This window comes from Mustela erminea, chromosome 8, assembly GCF_009829155.1.
Source record: "Mustela erminea isolate mMusErm1 chromosome 8, mMusErm1.Pri, whole genome shotgun sequence".
Taxonomy (NCBI): domain Eukaryota; kingdom Metazoa; phylum Chordata; class Mammalia; order Carnivora; family Mustelidae; genus Mustela; species Mustela erminea.
This window is the reverse complement of record NC_045621.1, coordinates 25,198,000-25,215,104: the sequence shown is the minus strand read 5'-3', so window position 1 is coordinate 25,215,104 and position 17,105 is coordinate 25,198,000. Positions and strand designations below refer to the sequence as shown.

The 17,105-nt window shown below is 38.5% G+C and overlaps 1 protein-coding gene across 1 annotated transcript in view; it reads left to right on the top strand.

Annotated features, from left to right (window-relative positions):
• The window catches only part of ABCA12 (ATP binding cassette subfamily A member 12), a 283,550-nt gene that overhangs the window by 235,262 nt on the left and 31,183 nt on the right, over positions 1-17,105 (top strand). The window contains exons 27-38 of the mRNA XM_032354711.1: positions 791-860; positions 949-1,083; positions 2,491-2,646; positions 3,570-3,756; positions 5,858-6,076; positions 7,250-7,446; positions 8,249-8,409; positions 9,859-10,095; positions 10,621-10,771; positions 13,175-13,427; positions 14,039-14,125; positions 14,876-14,969. Coding sequence (XP_032210602.1) covers positions 791-860; positions 949-1,083; positions 2,491-2,646; positions 3,570-3,756; positions 5,858-6,076; positions 7,250-7,446; positions 8,249-8,409; positions 9,859-10,095; positions 10,621-10,771; positions 13,175-13,427; positions 14,039-14,125; positions 14,876-14,969 — 1,947 coding nt within the window. The remainder of the gene's footprint in view (positions 1-790; positions 861-948; positions 1,084-2,490; positions 2,647-3,569; positions 3,757-5,857; positions 6,077-7,249; positions 7,447-8,248; positions 8,410-9,858; positions 10,096-10,620; positions 10,772-13,174; positions 13,428-14,038; positions 14,126-14,875; positions 14,970-17,105) is intronic.

Genomic DNA, 17,105 nt, shown 5'->3' with positions numbered 1-17,105 from the left:
TTCTGACTTTTTCTCTCATCCAGGTCCTTAAATACCTTAAAACCTTTATTACTGGAGTTATTCTCCTTTATGAATAATTTTCATGGTTTTCATGACATACAATATTACTTACAGGCATAAAGACAAATGCAGTGACAGTAGATAATCAATTTTGATTGATTATATTTTTCTGCCTGTTTCAATTCAAAACTATTGAATTAATTTAAGCAATTTAATGAAATCATTAAGAATACTTTGAAAATTGGAAAGCAGGAAAATAAATCTCATTGAGAGTCATATTGAAACTTTGATGTTTATGGTTATGTGTTAAATAACTTTCATTTAACATTGATTGCTTTGGGTTAAAACATTAAATTTCTAATGTGTTGCATTATATGTATTCAGTCAATTCATAGTTTAGTATATTTTCATTCATAGCTCTGTTACCTGTAATCAATTTATGCAGTAAAAACATCTTCTGGCTCCTATTTATTTGATTTTAGTCTTAACATTGCACTACCTTGTAATTACCTGGTTTATAAATTGCTAAGCAACATACTACGTGTAGATATATAGTTTAGATTTTTGACAAATATTTTTCAAGTTGTGATTTTCCTGCTTTTGTGTTCTGCTATTCCTCTTCTCTTCCTTCAGAGTGGTAGTAGGCTTGGTAAGGGACCTCTGTGTTTTTAAATATGCTTAGAGAGTTAGTGTTTATTTTACCTATATAAAGTCCAAAGTTTTAAGTATGTTTGGATCCCTCTTGTACAAAATCCATAAGAACTATTATTGTTGTTTATTTTCTTCACAGAGTCTGCTGTCCCCAACAGCATTCAGTTATGCAAGTCAGTACATTGCAAGATATGAGGAGCAAGGCATTGGTAGGCTCGCTTCCTTTAAAACTGGGTGTTAGCATTCACGATTGCATTATGTGTCACAGGAGAATAAATACATGTGTTCACTCTTTAGGTCTTCAGTGGGAAAATATGTATAGTTCACCAGTTCAGGACGATACCACCTCATTTGGCTGGCTGTGCTGTCTGATCCTAGCTGACTCTTTCATTTATTTCCTTATTGCTTGGTATGTCAGGAATGTGTTCCCAGGTATGATCATACTTCCTACAGATATATTTTTCTATAGTTTTCATAATTATAAATCAATTAAGATATATTTTCTGTTATTTGATTTGCCATTTATAGTCTCAGAAGAAAACAACAACAACAGCTTAAATCCCAGAACTAACCATAATTTTCCAGGATGAGATAATGCACTGGTGAATTCTTTCTCTAAGTTTCCTTTATTTATTTTATCTTATTATTTAAATTTTAGTTAACATACAGTGCAATATTGGTTTTAGGTATAAAATTCAATGATTCATCACTTACATACAAGACCCAGTGTTCATCCCAACAAGTGCCCTCCTTAATACCCATCACCCATCTAGTTCATCTCCCGCCACCTCCCTCCATCAACCCTCAGTTCTCTTTTGTTAAGAGTCTCTTAGAGTTTGCTTCCCTCTCTCCTTTTTTTTCTCTCCCTTCCCATATGTTCATCTGTTTTGTTTCTTAAATTCCACATGTGAGTTATATCATACGGTCTTTGGCTTTTTCTGACTAACTTATTTCACTTAGTACAACATACTCTAGCTCTGTCCACGCCATTGCAAATGGCAAGGTTTCATTCTTTTTGATGGCTGAGTAATATTCCATCGTGTATGTGTACCACATCTTGTTTATCCATTCATCAGTTGATGGAAAATTGGGCTTTCTCTATAGTTTGGGTCTTGTTAATAATCTGATGTTCCTTTAAAGGATGGAGTGGATTAAGAAGCATGGAATCCAGTCTTTTCAAATGGGCTTTTGAGATGTGATATAGCAAAACCCAGGTCTCTTAATTCTAAGGAGAATTTACTAAATTCTAATGGAAAACAGTAGTTGGGTCCCCCATCCTAGGTCTCAAGTAGTCAGTCACTTTTAACATGCTTGGGAGCTTTTCCATTCAGCCATATTGATATTTGTACATTTTCCTGATGTTCTAAATGACTAAAAGAGTATTGTTCCATTTATATAAAATTTTTATAAAAGACAAAATGTAAAAATAGAAAGCAAATCAGTGATTGTCTGAAACTTGGGGTAGAAGCAGGGGTTGTCTATAAATGGTCATGAGAATACTGTTCGAAGCTGTAATGTATAAATGGTGGTTCTAATGCATGGATGGTAATAATGGCTGCACAACTTTATATTTACTAAAAATCATCTGTGCCTACACTTACTGTGATGAGTAAATTTTATGCCATGTAATTATACCTTAATGAAGCTGTTTTTAAAAAAGAATAAAAGAGAGCTTATTGTTTTTGCTTTACTTTGGAAACAGACTACGTTTTAGGTTGATATAGGTGAAAAAAATGAAAATACTTTCTGAACCATATATAATGTTCTGTTGTTTAGTTTCTGATGTTTCATGTTAACAGTCAACTAATACTTACTCTTCCTAATACATTTTCATTACAGGTACATATGGTATGGCAGCTCCATGGTATTTTCCAGTCCTTCCTTCCTATTGGAAGGAGCGATTTGGATGTGCAGAAGTGAAGCATGAGAAAAGCAATGGCCTTATGTTTACTAATATCATGATGCAGAACACCAACCCATCTGCCAGTAAGACAAGTAGGTCAACAACAAGCATTATTATGACAGAAGTGATATAAAATTTACATGACTAGTGATTTTAATTAGGTTTTTCTAAATGGCAAAATTATCATCCTTTTCGTCATGGATGAATATGTCTACACATATGTGTTTAGACTCTTACAGAGATTAAATTGTGGCTTTTTCTGGGCTCATTAGCTCAGTTGGTTAACATATGGAGCTAATTAGGCCAAGATTGTAGATCCCTTTGTGGTCCAGTTAGACACACACAGAGAAAAATTTTGATCCTTGGCCACAGTCTACACCCCTAACTCCAGCCATCTGTCACTAGTCAAAAAGAGTAACCAAGCTACAAGTACAAATAATTTATCATAACCCAGCACCAGCACTGGACACAAATAGTTGAAAGCTCATGACTTACTGACGTAGGGTAAGTAGTGCCATCTTTGCAAAGTAATTGTGACCCATATCTGTGGTCTATATGTGATGCCTGAAGCACATGGAGATAGTAATCAATGATGGGGAATCTATAAACCACAGATCTGAGCTGGCCTTGTCACTATAAAATCACACCTTGTAGACACTTCTTCCATAAGCTGGTGTTATCTTTTCTGATCAGAGAAATAAGACTTAGACTGTCTTTTTAATATTTGATAATCTGTTGAATAAAGGAGAATTCATTATTAAAAATGCTGTATTCTAGGACCACCTGTTCTGACAGAAGTGTGAAATCACCCTTAAAGAACGCAGTTCCTCACTCTCATTCATTCTTTAACCAGAGGAAAAGGAAGCTAAAGATAACAGATCATTTGTTTCCAGATTTATTTTTATTTAGAGGACTGTATCGTTTTTGTCTTCAGTTTTTAATTAAGGAAAAGTCTAGCTCTAGCTACATTTTCCTCCTTTGTGAGCTTATAACTCGTCTCTTGATTTCCCTCTAGGTCCTGAGTACATTTTTCCCTCCAACATTGAGCCTGAACCTAAAGATCTCACAGTTGGGGTTGCCCTGCATGGGGTCACAAAGATGTATGGCTCGAAAATTGCTGTTGATAACCTCAATCTGAACTTTTATGAAGGACACATTACTTCATTGCTGGGGCCCAATGGAGCTGGGAAAACTACTACAATGTATGTTACTTTTTGAACACTTATTATTGTGGAAGCATATTACTTAATATTTCCTCACCTCTTTCATAAAGAAAAATGTTACTACATCTCCCAGATGGATTAAGGTAGCTCAGATTGTTTACTGTAGAATGGAGTCTAAATCATAGGTCCCAACCTGTGAGCTCAAAGGCCAGATTAGACCCACCCAGTATTTCTTAAAATGCTTAACTCAGTGTCAATATTTTAAAATGGAGAAATGTCCCAATAAAAAGAAATGTTCTTGACATTCTTGGATAATAAGAAGTTCTGGCAATATTGGGTCCACGGTCCTAGGTAGGAACAATTGGTTGGGGCTTATGGTGACTGTTCTCTTAAAGGAGACATCTGCTTTCTGATTTATTCCTGTTCCCCACAAATCTGCACTGTCTCATATGCCCAGTCTGTTCCATTTATTTGCATTTCTATTCTGGCCCATGTATAATTTTGAGTTTACACACTCTGCTATAAACACACTCAGCCCCAGCTGCTTCTTGCCTTGATTCATGAAGAAAGAAAAGAATTACCAGCCTTCAGCTATAGATCAGAAAGGCTAGGAGCAGTACATGGGATTCTTTCTGACTCTTCATTTAACTAGCATTTCCTGTGTCCAAAAGGAGAAGAGATTCAAATGTTTTTAAAGTGACATACTTTTGAATTGTTTTGCAACTCACCGCCAGTGCTCCACATGGCTTCACTGGAAGTCAGCACTGAGATGCTGGGGCTGCCCTGGCCTTTCCTTGAGAAACTGTCAGTTGCTGGATATCCTATTTAGTAGCATCATAAGTAAGCTCAGTGACTGCCAAAATATATTTAAATTAATTTTTCTTTTGTAAATAAGAGGGGTCAAGGGAAGATCATGAAATGAGTGAATGAGCAGCTGCTCTTATTTATATGGCCTGTTTAAATTCGAAGTTGGCTTTCTAGGGAGCATACAATGCTTAGAAGCAGGATTTCTAATAGGCAGTAAGAAAACAGTGAAGAAAAGTGATGGAGAAGGCTTTTGAAGAGGATGTAATTTTAGCTGAAAAAGTCTCAATTTTGTTCTTCTGAATATAAAGACTGAAGTATATTGTTTGTAGTTCAGCATGCTTTTATGGGAAGAATTGCATATAATATCTGTGCCCTATTTAGTCCACGGGAGTCATTTAAGGTCTGTTAGGTACATGGTACAAGGTACTTGTTAGGTACTAAGAGAGAGAGTGGTGAGAAAATGGGTCCTTGGCCAGACTCGTGGAGCTTACATTTTACTGGAAAAAAGGGACATTAAATAGTTGTCTGGTTTACTAACCATCTGAAAAGTGATGAGCAATCGTCTGATAAGATAGAGAATAATCACAGTGTAGAGAAAGGGACTGAAGGTGATGTGTTTCACATGCGAAAGCGAGTTAAGAAATATGTGGTCACGAGAAAGTGGTGGTGTGGCTTGTGCTGCGGTGTGGCTGGGAAAATGGCACATGCTGGCAGAGGTAGAAAACAGAGATAGGAGGAGGATACAGACACAGCTTCTGGATCCCAGGCTTGTGCAACCAGTGTATAGATTTATCATATAGTAAAAGAGGAACATCAGGGGAGACAAGGGTTTGAGAAGAAAGATCCTGAATTAAGTTTAAACACATTGAGTTTGAGGACCCTGTAAGGCATCTCATGGAGAGATGTTACTGTCTGTTGGATGTTTAGTGCAAACTTGGAACTTAGTGATGAGGTCTTGGCTAGAGTTAAAAATTTGAGACTCCGTGACCTAGAGATGCCATCTGATGCCAGGGAAGTGCGTGAGTTTGCTCAAGTATGCTCAAGAGCGTACTTAAGATGAAAGTGCCCAACAGTGATCATCATTGCTACCATGGCCCCATCCGCATCATTGTCACTGGGTAGTGACTGGGTAGTGTTTCTGTAAGGTTCTAAATAATTAAAAGCTTAAAAGTAATTTAATGTTTGTTCCCATTTAATATCATTTTATTTTATAGCTTGATCTTACCTGAGGAAATACACTGTAATATTGTTTGCTAATGACTGAGATACATTTAGCCCTAAGATCTAGCTTAAATGCTTGGTTGACACCTAATTATCGGTTCTTCATTTTCAGCTCCATGTTGACTGGGCTGTTTGGGGCCTCAGCAGGTACTATCTTTGTTTATGGGAAAGATCTCAAAACAGACCTCCACACTGTGCGGAAGAACATGGGGGTCTGCATGCAGCACGACGTCTTGTTCAGTTACCTCACTACGAAGGAACACCTGCTCTTATACGGTTCCATCAAAGTTCCTCACTGGACTAACAAGCAGCTGCATGAGGAAGTAAAAAGGTCAGTTATAGCAGCAACCAGGATGTGAGTTGGTAGCACCTATCAAAAAGAGGTCGACCTGTGGTGATAATGCCAGTAGGAACATTTGGTCACAAAACAATTGGTTTTCAGTTTTTCTACTCTTCTAGTATCGTATACATTTTACGTCAGTCTCTTCACCAGCCAGTTATACTCAAACTTTAGAACTCTCTCCATCTCAGGCTACCATATTGCCCTAAATCCTGTTTCTACTGGCTACTCTACTGGGCCAAGCCTCCTAACCGGACACCGGGCTCCTCCTCTCCCTTATACAGTTTATCCTTCAAAGAGCAGCCAGGGTGACCTTTTTAAATGGCAGATCAGACCATATAACTCCAGGGTTCAAAGCCCTTTATGACTTCCCACCACACTCAGTTCAAACTCCGTAATGTCCTTGTCAAGGCCAAGAGATCCTACCTGCCTGCTCCGTCTCACTTCCCTTGTCATCTCCTTCTATTCTAACCCATTCACTGTGCTCTGGGCACACTGACCAAGTCACAGGCTGGCTTATGATCCGGCCACAGGGCTTCTCACTTATCGTTTCCTCTACTTAGAGCAGCCTTCCCCAGACAGCCATTTGACTCACTCCTCTACTTTCCTGGTCTTTGATCAAATGTCACCTTCTCTGAGGGGATAACCATATATAAAATAGATGCTTAAAATAGCACGCCCCAGGCGCTGCTTATCTTATGTACCCTGCTTTGTGTATTTTTATTGCACTTGTCACCACCTGGCAAATTATAAATACTTGGAAATACGTTTCTCGACTGAATTTTATCTGCATCCCTCCTGATACATACACACACTGGAGCCTAATCTCCTTATGGGTAGGAATATTATCTTTTCACTGCTTTCCTCCAGCAGCTAAAACATGGTCTGGCACAAAACAGGCAGGCCCTCCATAAATATCTTTCAAAGAAACAAATTAAAATATGAGCCATATATTTTATGTTTTCTGGGTATTAACTTTGCACCTCCAGCTAGATGATAAACAATAAGAAAACTATGTCACGAATCCTCAATAGTGTATATTGTACCTCGCTGAGCATGTAATAGTTGCTTAGGAAAGACCTATTACTTAAAGTGCTTATTTATTTTTTTCAATATTCAGATATTTTATCTGTCCAAAATAACCACCATACATTATTTTTGAAGGACGCTAAAAGATACCGGACTATATAGCCATCGTCATAAGAGAGTTGGAACATTGTCAGGAGGAATGAAGAGGAAGTTATCCATATCTATAGCTCTTATCGGTGGATCACGGGTAGTCATTTTGGATGAACCATCCACTGGAGTTGACCCATGTTCTCGCCGAAGCATATGGGATGTGATATCCAAGAACAAAACTGGTATGAGTACTTTCTTATAACTTCTGCACCCAACAGTGAACAGTTGTAATTTTGCCCTCTAGGATGCATGAGGCCAAATTTATACCTTTTCTGTTTAGAAGCTCCATTAAAGAATCTCAGATGAGGTCTTCCCCTTCCCAAATCTTCTCTTCCCACCACTAAATTACTGGGTCAGTTACTGAATATCCATGTAGTTGAGCCTGGTGAGTTGAGCACTTCACTGGCCTTTTTGAGAGCATGTACGTCTGATTGAAGCCCCGAATTCTGCCTCCAGGAGCTTAGAATCTAATTAGAGATACCAAACATACACAAACGAAAATAAACTGAAAACAGACTAAACAAGTGCTAACAGGATGTGAAGCAAAGAAGCAATCAGAGTAGAGTGGATTAATCAGAGAGGAATATTCAGAAAGTCTTTAAAATTATTGCTTCTTCATAGTGCAGAAAGTGGGGGAGAGAGACAGAAACAGACACAGAGGAAAAATGAAAATGAAGACAGGCGAGCAGACGAAGGAAGGAGTTGCTCACACACACACCCTAAATGACGGACATTTAGCCATATGGCACCATAAAGGCGTATTCGCTGCCGACATGTAAGAAAACAGCCCTAGATGTATAGTAACACGTCTTCTGAATTTCTCTTTGTTTATTTTGAAAGTTCCTTCTGGTCAGTTTTTCAGTTAGCTCATAAAACGTGCCTCTTCTCCTCATAAATCACACGATTTACTTGTGCTAACTCTGTAGATCTCAGGAACTGCGTCTTCATTTTTCATTCTCGGTTGTTCTCCTCTGTATTTTCAAGCCAGAACAATCATTCTGTCGACGCACCACTTGGACGAAGCTGAAGTGCTGAGTGACCGCATCGCCTTCCTGGAGCAGGGCGGGCTGCGCTGCTGCGGGTCACCGTTTTACCTCAAGGAGGCATTTGGCGATGGGTATCACCTCACGCTCACCAAGAAAAAGGTTTGTAAGAGAGAAAAATATACCTCATTATAGGGTCATGAGTTAAGTTTTGGGTGAAATGGAGGCAGAATCTCTCCAACTTTATTAATTGCTAAAATTCATGATTAATATGTTAGTTTCATGTCTCTCAAATTTGAGGGAGCATCGGAACACCTGGAGGTCTTGGTTAACCCAGATTTCTGGCCTCACCTCAGAAGTCTCTGATTCAGTAGATCTTAGAGTAGGTCCAGAATGGAGTCTATTTCTCATAAGGGCCCAGGTGATGCTGATGCTCCTGGTCTGGGATCTCACAACAAGAACTAGAGCACTGGGTTTTTACCTTAGGATATAGATTTTTTTTTTTTTTTTTTTTTTTTTCCCTTTAAAGAGGGTCTATAGCCTAAGGTTACTGATGGAGGATCAGCCTTTTAGTTTCCATAGCATTTCAGTTTATAAGGCTTAAAAATTAGGGTTTTTTTGTGTTTTTTTTTTTTTTTTTTGCTTTTAAACAAATAGAATATGCATTTGTGTATGTATCTTCTGATCAATACCCCTCAAGTGGCAATGTGAAGACTAACTCAGGCCAGTGGTGCTTTGACATCTTTGAAGAACAACAGTGCTGACTAAGAACCCCTGTAGCACTTAAAAATACCAAATGATTATCAGTACTGTGCAAGATGTGTATGCCATTAGGTAGGCTTTGACTACAGTCACTTATTTTACATCTGAACATCCTGATGTGACTTTGAAATAAAAAGCAGTTTATTGTTATATTCACTAATTCATTAAGAAATGTATGTATTAGGTGTGTATTATGACTTAGTGTGTGCCCAAGGCACTGTTCTAGACCCTGGGGATACAGCAGCAAACTGATGATACTGAAATCTCTACCCTCGTGGAGTTTATATTCTGATAGAGTGTGGGGAATTCAGATAATACTGTTAAGTATATTATTAAGTATGTCAGCAGGTGGTAAATGCTGTGGGTGGAAATAAAGCAGAGGAGGGAGAACAGGGAATGCAGAGTGGCGCCATTTTACATAGGGTGGGAAGACAAGGGTCTCTGGGAAGATGGCAGTTGAGCAGGAGTTGGGGCTTGGGGGAGAAGGAGCCATGTCACTATCTAGGATAAAGGACTAGTTGAGAAGGCCCGAGGAGGGTGTGCCTGAGTTGACAGCACTCTGACAACATGAGGAGGCTGCTGCGGCTGGAGTAGAGCAGAGGAGAGGCAGGGAGTAGTGGGCAGGGAGGCTGGAGAAGGGCCAGGGGCAAGTGGGAGAATAAAGGCAATAGAACAGGGACGTGGACAAAGCTCTAGGGGCCCCCGTGGGACAGGGAGCCATTGGAGGAGGGATGTGTCATCCGACTCAGGGCTGAGTGGCCAGAAAGAGTCTCACCACCCTCTGAGGAGGGCCCTTGGTGCCACCAGAGTGTGAGGACAACGGATGGTAACTTCTGGTTTTGTCCCTAGAGCCCAAATCTAAGTGCAAATACAACATGTGACACGATGGCCGTGACAGCAATGATCCAGTCACACCTCCCTGAAGCCTACCTCAAGGAGGACATCGGGGGAGAGCTGGTGTATGTGCTTCCTCCATTTAGCACCAAAGTCTCAGGAGCCTACCTGTCACTCCTGAGGGCTCTGGACAATGGCATGGGGGACCTCAACATCGGGTGCTACGGCATTTCAGACACCACCGTGGAAGAGGTGCGTTTCTTCTTTTCTTAGAGCTGATACAACTTGCTGTTCCCTGAGAATAAATATGCACAGTTCTTTAAAAAGAGAGAAGAAATATTTGAAACAAACATTTTACAAAATCAAAAAATCTTAAAACTATCTTAGTACCATTCTTATGTAAGATTGATTTCTGAAAACAAACATGTTTATCCAGTTAGAGAACATGTCTCTTTAACATACCAAAATGTTTACTTGGGGGGTGGTGTGGGAGAAGACTGAAATGGGAAGGGAGTTAAGAGAAACAAACTTCCAGATATAAAATAAATAAGTCACAGAAATGAAAAATACAGCATAGGGACTATAGTCAGTAATATTGTAACAAAATTGTATGGTTAAAAGAATGTTCACTCAAAGTCAGTGTCAAGAAAACTCACTTAAAGTCACACTTATTTGTCTCAATAAACGTGATAAAAATTCAAAATAAAAATTGAGCTTAGAAAGTAGAAAGGACATGCATGTTTTATGTTAATGAAGTGTTCTGGCTTCTCTTTCTAGGTCTTTCTGAACTTGACTAAAGAGTCACAAAAAAATAGCAGTGTGAGTCTTGAGCATTTGACACAAAAGAAAATTGGAAATTCCAGTACCAACGGCATCTCAACTCCTGACGATTTATCTGTGAGCAGCAGCAATTTCACAGACAGAGATGGTATAAATCTAATGTGCATATTATACTTAATTCCTATAAATGGCATAAATGAGAATTACAGGGCAATAATTTAGGTTCACATATTCTTTCTAAATACAAAAAGAATAAATAAGTATAAACTTTCTTTTTTTTAACATACCAAATATTTTTTAAATCAAATCAAATTCTCTATTTCAAAAATATTTTGAAGAATGTGAAAGAAGGTGTTGTGATGGTGGTGGTGCGCACTTCTTACACCCACTGGAAGTCATTTTCTAGATGTTACTTACTACCGTTCCACATTTGTGTTCAGCAAGTTAAAATCCTTCCTATAATTGGTGCTGTCCAGCAGTGGACAAAGTTGCCTTGTGAGACAGCTGACTCATTGCTGTTAAACATATTCAACAGAGGAGTCATCGAAAAAAAGTGATCAGAAAAGAGTCATCACTCTTTCTGGGGCCTCACTGGAAAACATGTCTAATCTTTCCGTCCTGTGAACAGTTCAGGTGCTGAGAATATTCAGGCTCTGAGAAAATGCTTTTGGGGGAGGGTCTCAGATTTGATGAAGTCAGACTCCATGGCTAAGAACTCATAATAATGGGTCACCCCCCCCACACACACACACACACTCAATTCTTCACACAAGATATACTTGAAAAAATTGTGCTTCTTGATATGACTTTGAGGAATTGGGCTCCTTTGAAAATAACTTTTATCCTCTCTTACTCTCTTTCTGATGGTTAATTTATGCCTCTAGAAACACTATTTACTTAAGGAAGCATATAGTAAAATGATATATAAATTATGGAATAGTCATTTCAACAGTTTGCTTAACTTGGAAAAAATCTCTAGGAACAGAACTTTTAATTAAACATTTGCCTGGCTCTGAAACTTAGAAAAGATCATCTCTGATGTTTGCATAGTTCTGGAACTTGGGAGTCTCATTTGTCCTCTGCCGTAGTCCTCATTTATCCTCTTTTGGGGAATATAATTGTCGAGCCCATGGAATTGAGGACTTTGATTAGAAAGTGGTCATCTGCCTCAGGAAGTAAATGTTATGTATTTGCCTCTGGATTTGTCTTATAATTTGAAACTATTCTTCAGTCAAAATGTTTCCCTCATTGACATTATCTTTTAGAAAGCACATTTGCTCCATTTGATACACCTGTAAGTCATCCACATGTAATTTCTCAAGAAACAGAAAAGCATACTAATTAACTTAAAATATTCAGCTCCTTCTACAATTCCCCTTTGCAGAGATATGAGTTTGCATTTAAACTTGTTCACTCTGTTTAATTGGAATTCATTTTGAATTAAGCAGCTTTGTATTTTTCCTTATCAGCTAAATGAAGATCATGATTTTTTGTGCTGCATAATTTGTGACGGAGAATTAAAAATATCCACAGAGTTGGCGGTCATCTTATCACATGTAGAGGTGTGCTCCGCGGCAGGCCCTTGGAGAGAATGTTATATTTTTAGGGAGGGCTATGGAGTGATCAGTTCCAAGAGCACCACTGAGGAAGCAGCAGTTCATGGCCTCCACAGCTCCTCTTATGCTCAAAAGTCAGGAAATTTTTCTCCGCACCTGAAGACCATTTCAGAGGGGTAGGGGTGGTGTAGACCTTTTTTTCCAGTGAGTTCTTTTTTGTGACTCTGTTGGTAAAAATGGAGTTTTGAAATGCCATATATAATCAGTCCAAATTTTAAAGAGAATGTAGTGAGTGAGTGTTTGAATTAGAATCACACTTTGGAGGAGAGCCTTTCCTTTTCTCCAAGTGTAAGTTGAATTCACTGGACCTCCCATTAGAATGAGAGCCAATTAGACTTATAATCACTATGTTACCCACAGCAGGAATGAGTTTTTAGACTAGACAGATGTTTTGGATGTCCTTTAGCTTTTTTTTTTTTTTTTTGAATTGAAGTTGTGGTTGTATTAGTTTATATCGTATTAGTTTCAGGTGTTGGTTTCTGTTTATCTTATTGGAATTCAGTTGATAGAATCTATCTCCTGAGTTATCAGTAATTAGCAATACATACTGAGCAGGCATTGAGACTTTGGAGATCTGAGACAATATTCACTTACCAAATTGTGGATCTCTCCCTTTGACTTGTAAAACAACTGTGTATATAACAATACTGATATTTTATATATAGTGATTTATAATTTGCAAAGCGCTTTTACATACAATTCTATGATTTGGAGAGGCTCAGGCCCAGTGTTTAGAAAGAAAGAGTTGAACCTCATATCAGAACATTTAAAATACAAGCTAGTCCTACCACATCACATTATACCATCCAGCCATGGTTTTTGAAGTTACCTTGTTAATGTAATTTATTGGTGTTTCCCAGAACAATATCAAACCTCACTTTCTTTCTCTCTCTCTTTCTCTCCTTCTCTCCACCCCACCCCCTTTTTAAATTCAGACAAAATCTTGACGAGCGGAGAGAGGTTGGGTGGTTTTGATCTGTTACTGAAGAAGGTCATGGCCATCCTCATTAAGAGGTTCCACCACACCCGCAGGAACTGGAAGGGTCTCATTGCTCAGGTTATCCTCCCCATCGTCTTTGTCACCACTGCCATGGGCCTTGGCACACTGAGAAATTCCAGCAACAGTTATCCAGAGATCCAGATCTCCCCATCTCTCTACGGCACCTCTGAACAGACAGCCTTCTATGCGTAAGTTTCTGTCCTTTGAAACGTCTCCCCGGTGCCTCCAGAAGTGCGGCTGCACCTCCGTGACTGCGTGCAAGGCTGAAGAACAAGGAATTACGAGGCAATGCACCCAATTCTGCCAAAGGAATGGACAGGGTTGATTTATGGCAACATGACACTTCTGTTGCCAACAATAACGTTTTATGAGTTTCTGTGTTTGTCTGAAAGTAAACTTATCATAAGCCTTTATTTTTAATGACTAGACTTTAATCAAGAAAGCCAGGCTAGGTGTGGCTCCCCAATCTGTTGTAATATATAGCAAATCACTTTTTATCGGCCTCACAAATACTGGATAGTAAGGTCGGAATTCCATAAAATACAGTATTATGTATGTACAGTAGACGATTACGAAATGTATTTGATGGTTAGGAAAATAATAAGGCAGCCAAAGAGAGACATGTGCTGATTTTTTTCCATGATAATTTTTTTTTTCTTCCTGATACTGAGTCTTTTTCGGGTTTTTAAGAAGACTGTCTCATAGTGTATTTTATTTTTCCAAATTATGCATAAGCATGATTTTCATATGAAAGAGTTGTGGAGGATCAAGAATTTGTTCCTGTCCTTCACAATTACAGGAATTCTCACCCAAGCACACAAGGCCTAGTCTCAGCAATGTGGAGCTTCCCTGGCATTGACAACGTGTGTTTGAACATCAGTGATCCGTAAGTTGTTCTTGGAGTTTGTCTTTTTCTGTTTTTTTCTGTTTGTTTGTTTTTTTCCTTTCTCTTTGACACTGTAGTTTGTCTGTATACATGTGCATGCATGGACGCCCCTGAGAGAAATCTATATTGAACAGATTTTCTCTCTCCCCTCTAGTTCATTCCTGGCTATGCTGTGCTGTATTACTAAATATTAGGGACTTAATAATTTGTAGAGTTCTCTCATGTACGTGTTTCCCTTTAACAATCACAACAACCCTGTGAATTATTAATCCCATTTTTTAGATGGAGAAACTGAGACTCATACAGACTGAGATACTTGTGTAAAAACAATCTAGACTGTAAGTTGTGCAACTAAAACTAAGACACAAGTCTTCAGACTCGAATTCGTCTTTGTGCTATGTAGTATTGCCTATTCGAACTTCCAAGATGGTACATGGTGCCTGTGAACCTGACATTGGTGCGTTACTTGGCTCAAGTATTCCCAGGATGAAAGAGCAGAAAAGAAAGGGGTCAAAAAAGCCCCATCCTGCCACATTAAAAGTTCTTCTATCAATAAGCATTCTCTCTTATCCCTCGTAAAATGTCAAATCGTTTGGAAATGGTAGTGTAATGTATATTTGAGTTATGAAAAACCAGCAAACTGTACCTAAGACTGTACACTTGAATTTAATACCAAATACTCACTTACATGCTCATACATAACCATTAGAACACACACATACCTCACTTTAATATCATTTTTACTTGCAGAAGGTGTTTAAGGGAAGATAGTCTGGGAAAATGGAACACCAGTGGGGAGCCTATCACTAATTTTGGTGTTTGCTCCTGCTCAGAAAATATCCAGGTAAGATGGAATTCCATTTCAGTGAAGTAGGAAAAAGAAAGGAATAAATATTGAAACTGGAAAGATCTATCCAGGTTACCAAAGAGTCAGTATAATTTCATTTTATGGAAGCTAGTAGCTCAGAGATGTGGAGCAGGGCAGCTCAAAAATATTGCCTTTGAACTTCAGGTCACTGTTTTAAATCCATCTCAGAACAAATTTCCAAAGGCAGGTAATTCTATTACAGTCTTTGTAGAAACCGACTAAAAATGAGTTTTTGTTCTCAGTTCAGTTCTGACCAGGAAGCTCTATGTTTCAGACAACAAAGCCACCATAACTGTCATATTTTTGAAAACAGAGTAAGACTGCCCATTTGGTGGTCAGCTATGAAGTCAGTAATGTGTAAGTCCAGAACAGAACTCCATTTGTCTCTAAGGAGCACCTATAGCATGCAAGAAAAATTGACATCCTGATAGAAACAGAAAAGATTATCCAACCATGCCTTATGCCGTCTGTGTTTTATAGATAAACACCTTACTTTTCTGGGCCTATCACTTCACCATACTTCTAAGAAAACCAAATTCACAGGGGAAATGAAAGATTGAAGAGAATAAGTGACTGTAAGCTTCTGAGAGTGACTGTGTCAACTTACTTCCCCCCAGGAGAGGAAGCTAGCAATATTTTCTCAATAGCATTGTGTCATTGAACCTTGAACTCTTTGTACAGTATTTTGGAATGGAAATGTTCTCTGTAAATGCAACCTGGTTTTGTGTTCTTATGCAAGACAGTAACTAACAATAAAAACTGGGATCCCACAAGCATCTTCTGGGATCCTTGCATATTCCAATACCAACATTACCCAGTACTCAAAAGAGTTTTCTAATCCCTCATTTAATCTGACTAATTTCTGGAATTTTTTATGTATTTTCTGTAGTTCACAGTAAGAGTCAACTAACAGTACTGAGTTAGAACCCAGATAAATTTCATTAATCAAAGAAAAAATGAGAGAGAGAGACAGAGAGTGAGTCAAAACAGGAAACAAACTTTTAACTATAGAACAATCCAATGGGGGGGGGGATGGTTGAAATAGGTGTTGATTGCACTTGCTGTGATGAGCACACGGCGATGTACGGAACTGTTGAATCACTATATTGTATGCCTGAAACTAATATAACATTGCATACTAACAAACCGGAATTAAAATAAAAACTTTATATATAAATAAATCACCAAATACGTATATATGAAAGTACCTACTAACTCTGAAGATACACATAAACTATGGGATCAACAATTCCATTTGTATTACACTCCCATCGGACGTGTGATCATGTTCACCAAGAGGCATATACTAGATATTCATAGCAATACTGTTTGTTATAGCCACTCAGAGTCCCACCAGCAGTAGAGTGGATCAATCAAATGTGATATATTTTCACATTGGAATCTGTATACAGCAAAAAGGGAATGTTTGATCTGCAACTACACACATCATATGGAGGATTCTCACAAGTGAATAATGACTAGAAAAAAGCCAAATACAAGAGAGTATATATAATACAATCCTATTTCTATAAAGTACAAAAACAGGCAAAACTATTCTGAGCTGGATGCTTTGGGAGTGGTAGTGACTGGAAGTAAGCTTAAGGAGGGGCCTTCTCTGGTACTTGCATTGTTACCCGGTTTCTGGTTACATGGGTGTGTTTGGTTTGTCAAAATGCATCAGGCTGTATTATATGTGCTTTTCTGTACATACAGTTCAAAAGAAGACTAAAGCTAAATGATTACATTGTATACGTAAGGGTGTCTCTAATTGTGGAACCAGTAACTTTCTTCAAATGTGATCTAAATGTTGACCCAACTTGATGTAAGGTGAAATTCAGCATTCATTTTTTAGAGCAGTCTGCAACTTTACGCCTCAGTACATGTAAAGTTGTGCTAAAATGTGGTACTAGCCTCGGGCTCTGGGGCATCATGTGAAGGAATGGAAGGAAAAACTGGAAAAATGCTAGGCTTCTCCCAAACTAAAGTTCATGTCAGAGAAGCATGGGAAGCTTCAGTGAAAAGTAAGTGGTCAGGAAGTGCAGAAAGCTTATGAGCCTAAAAATAAGTGGTGAAAACTAAGATCTGTGGTTGGTTAATAGTAATGTACCAATA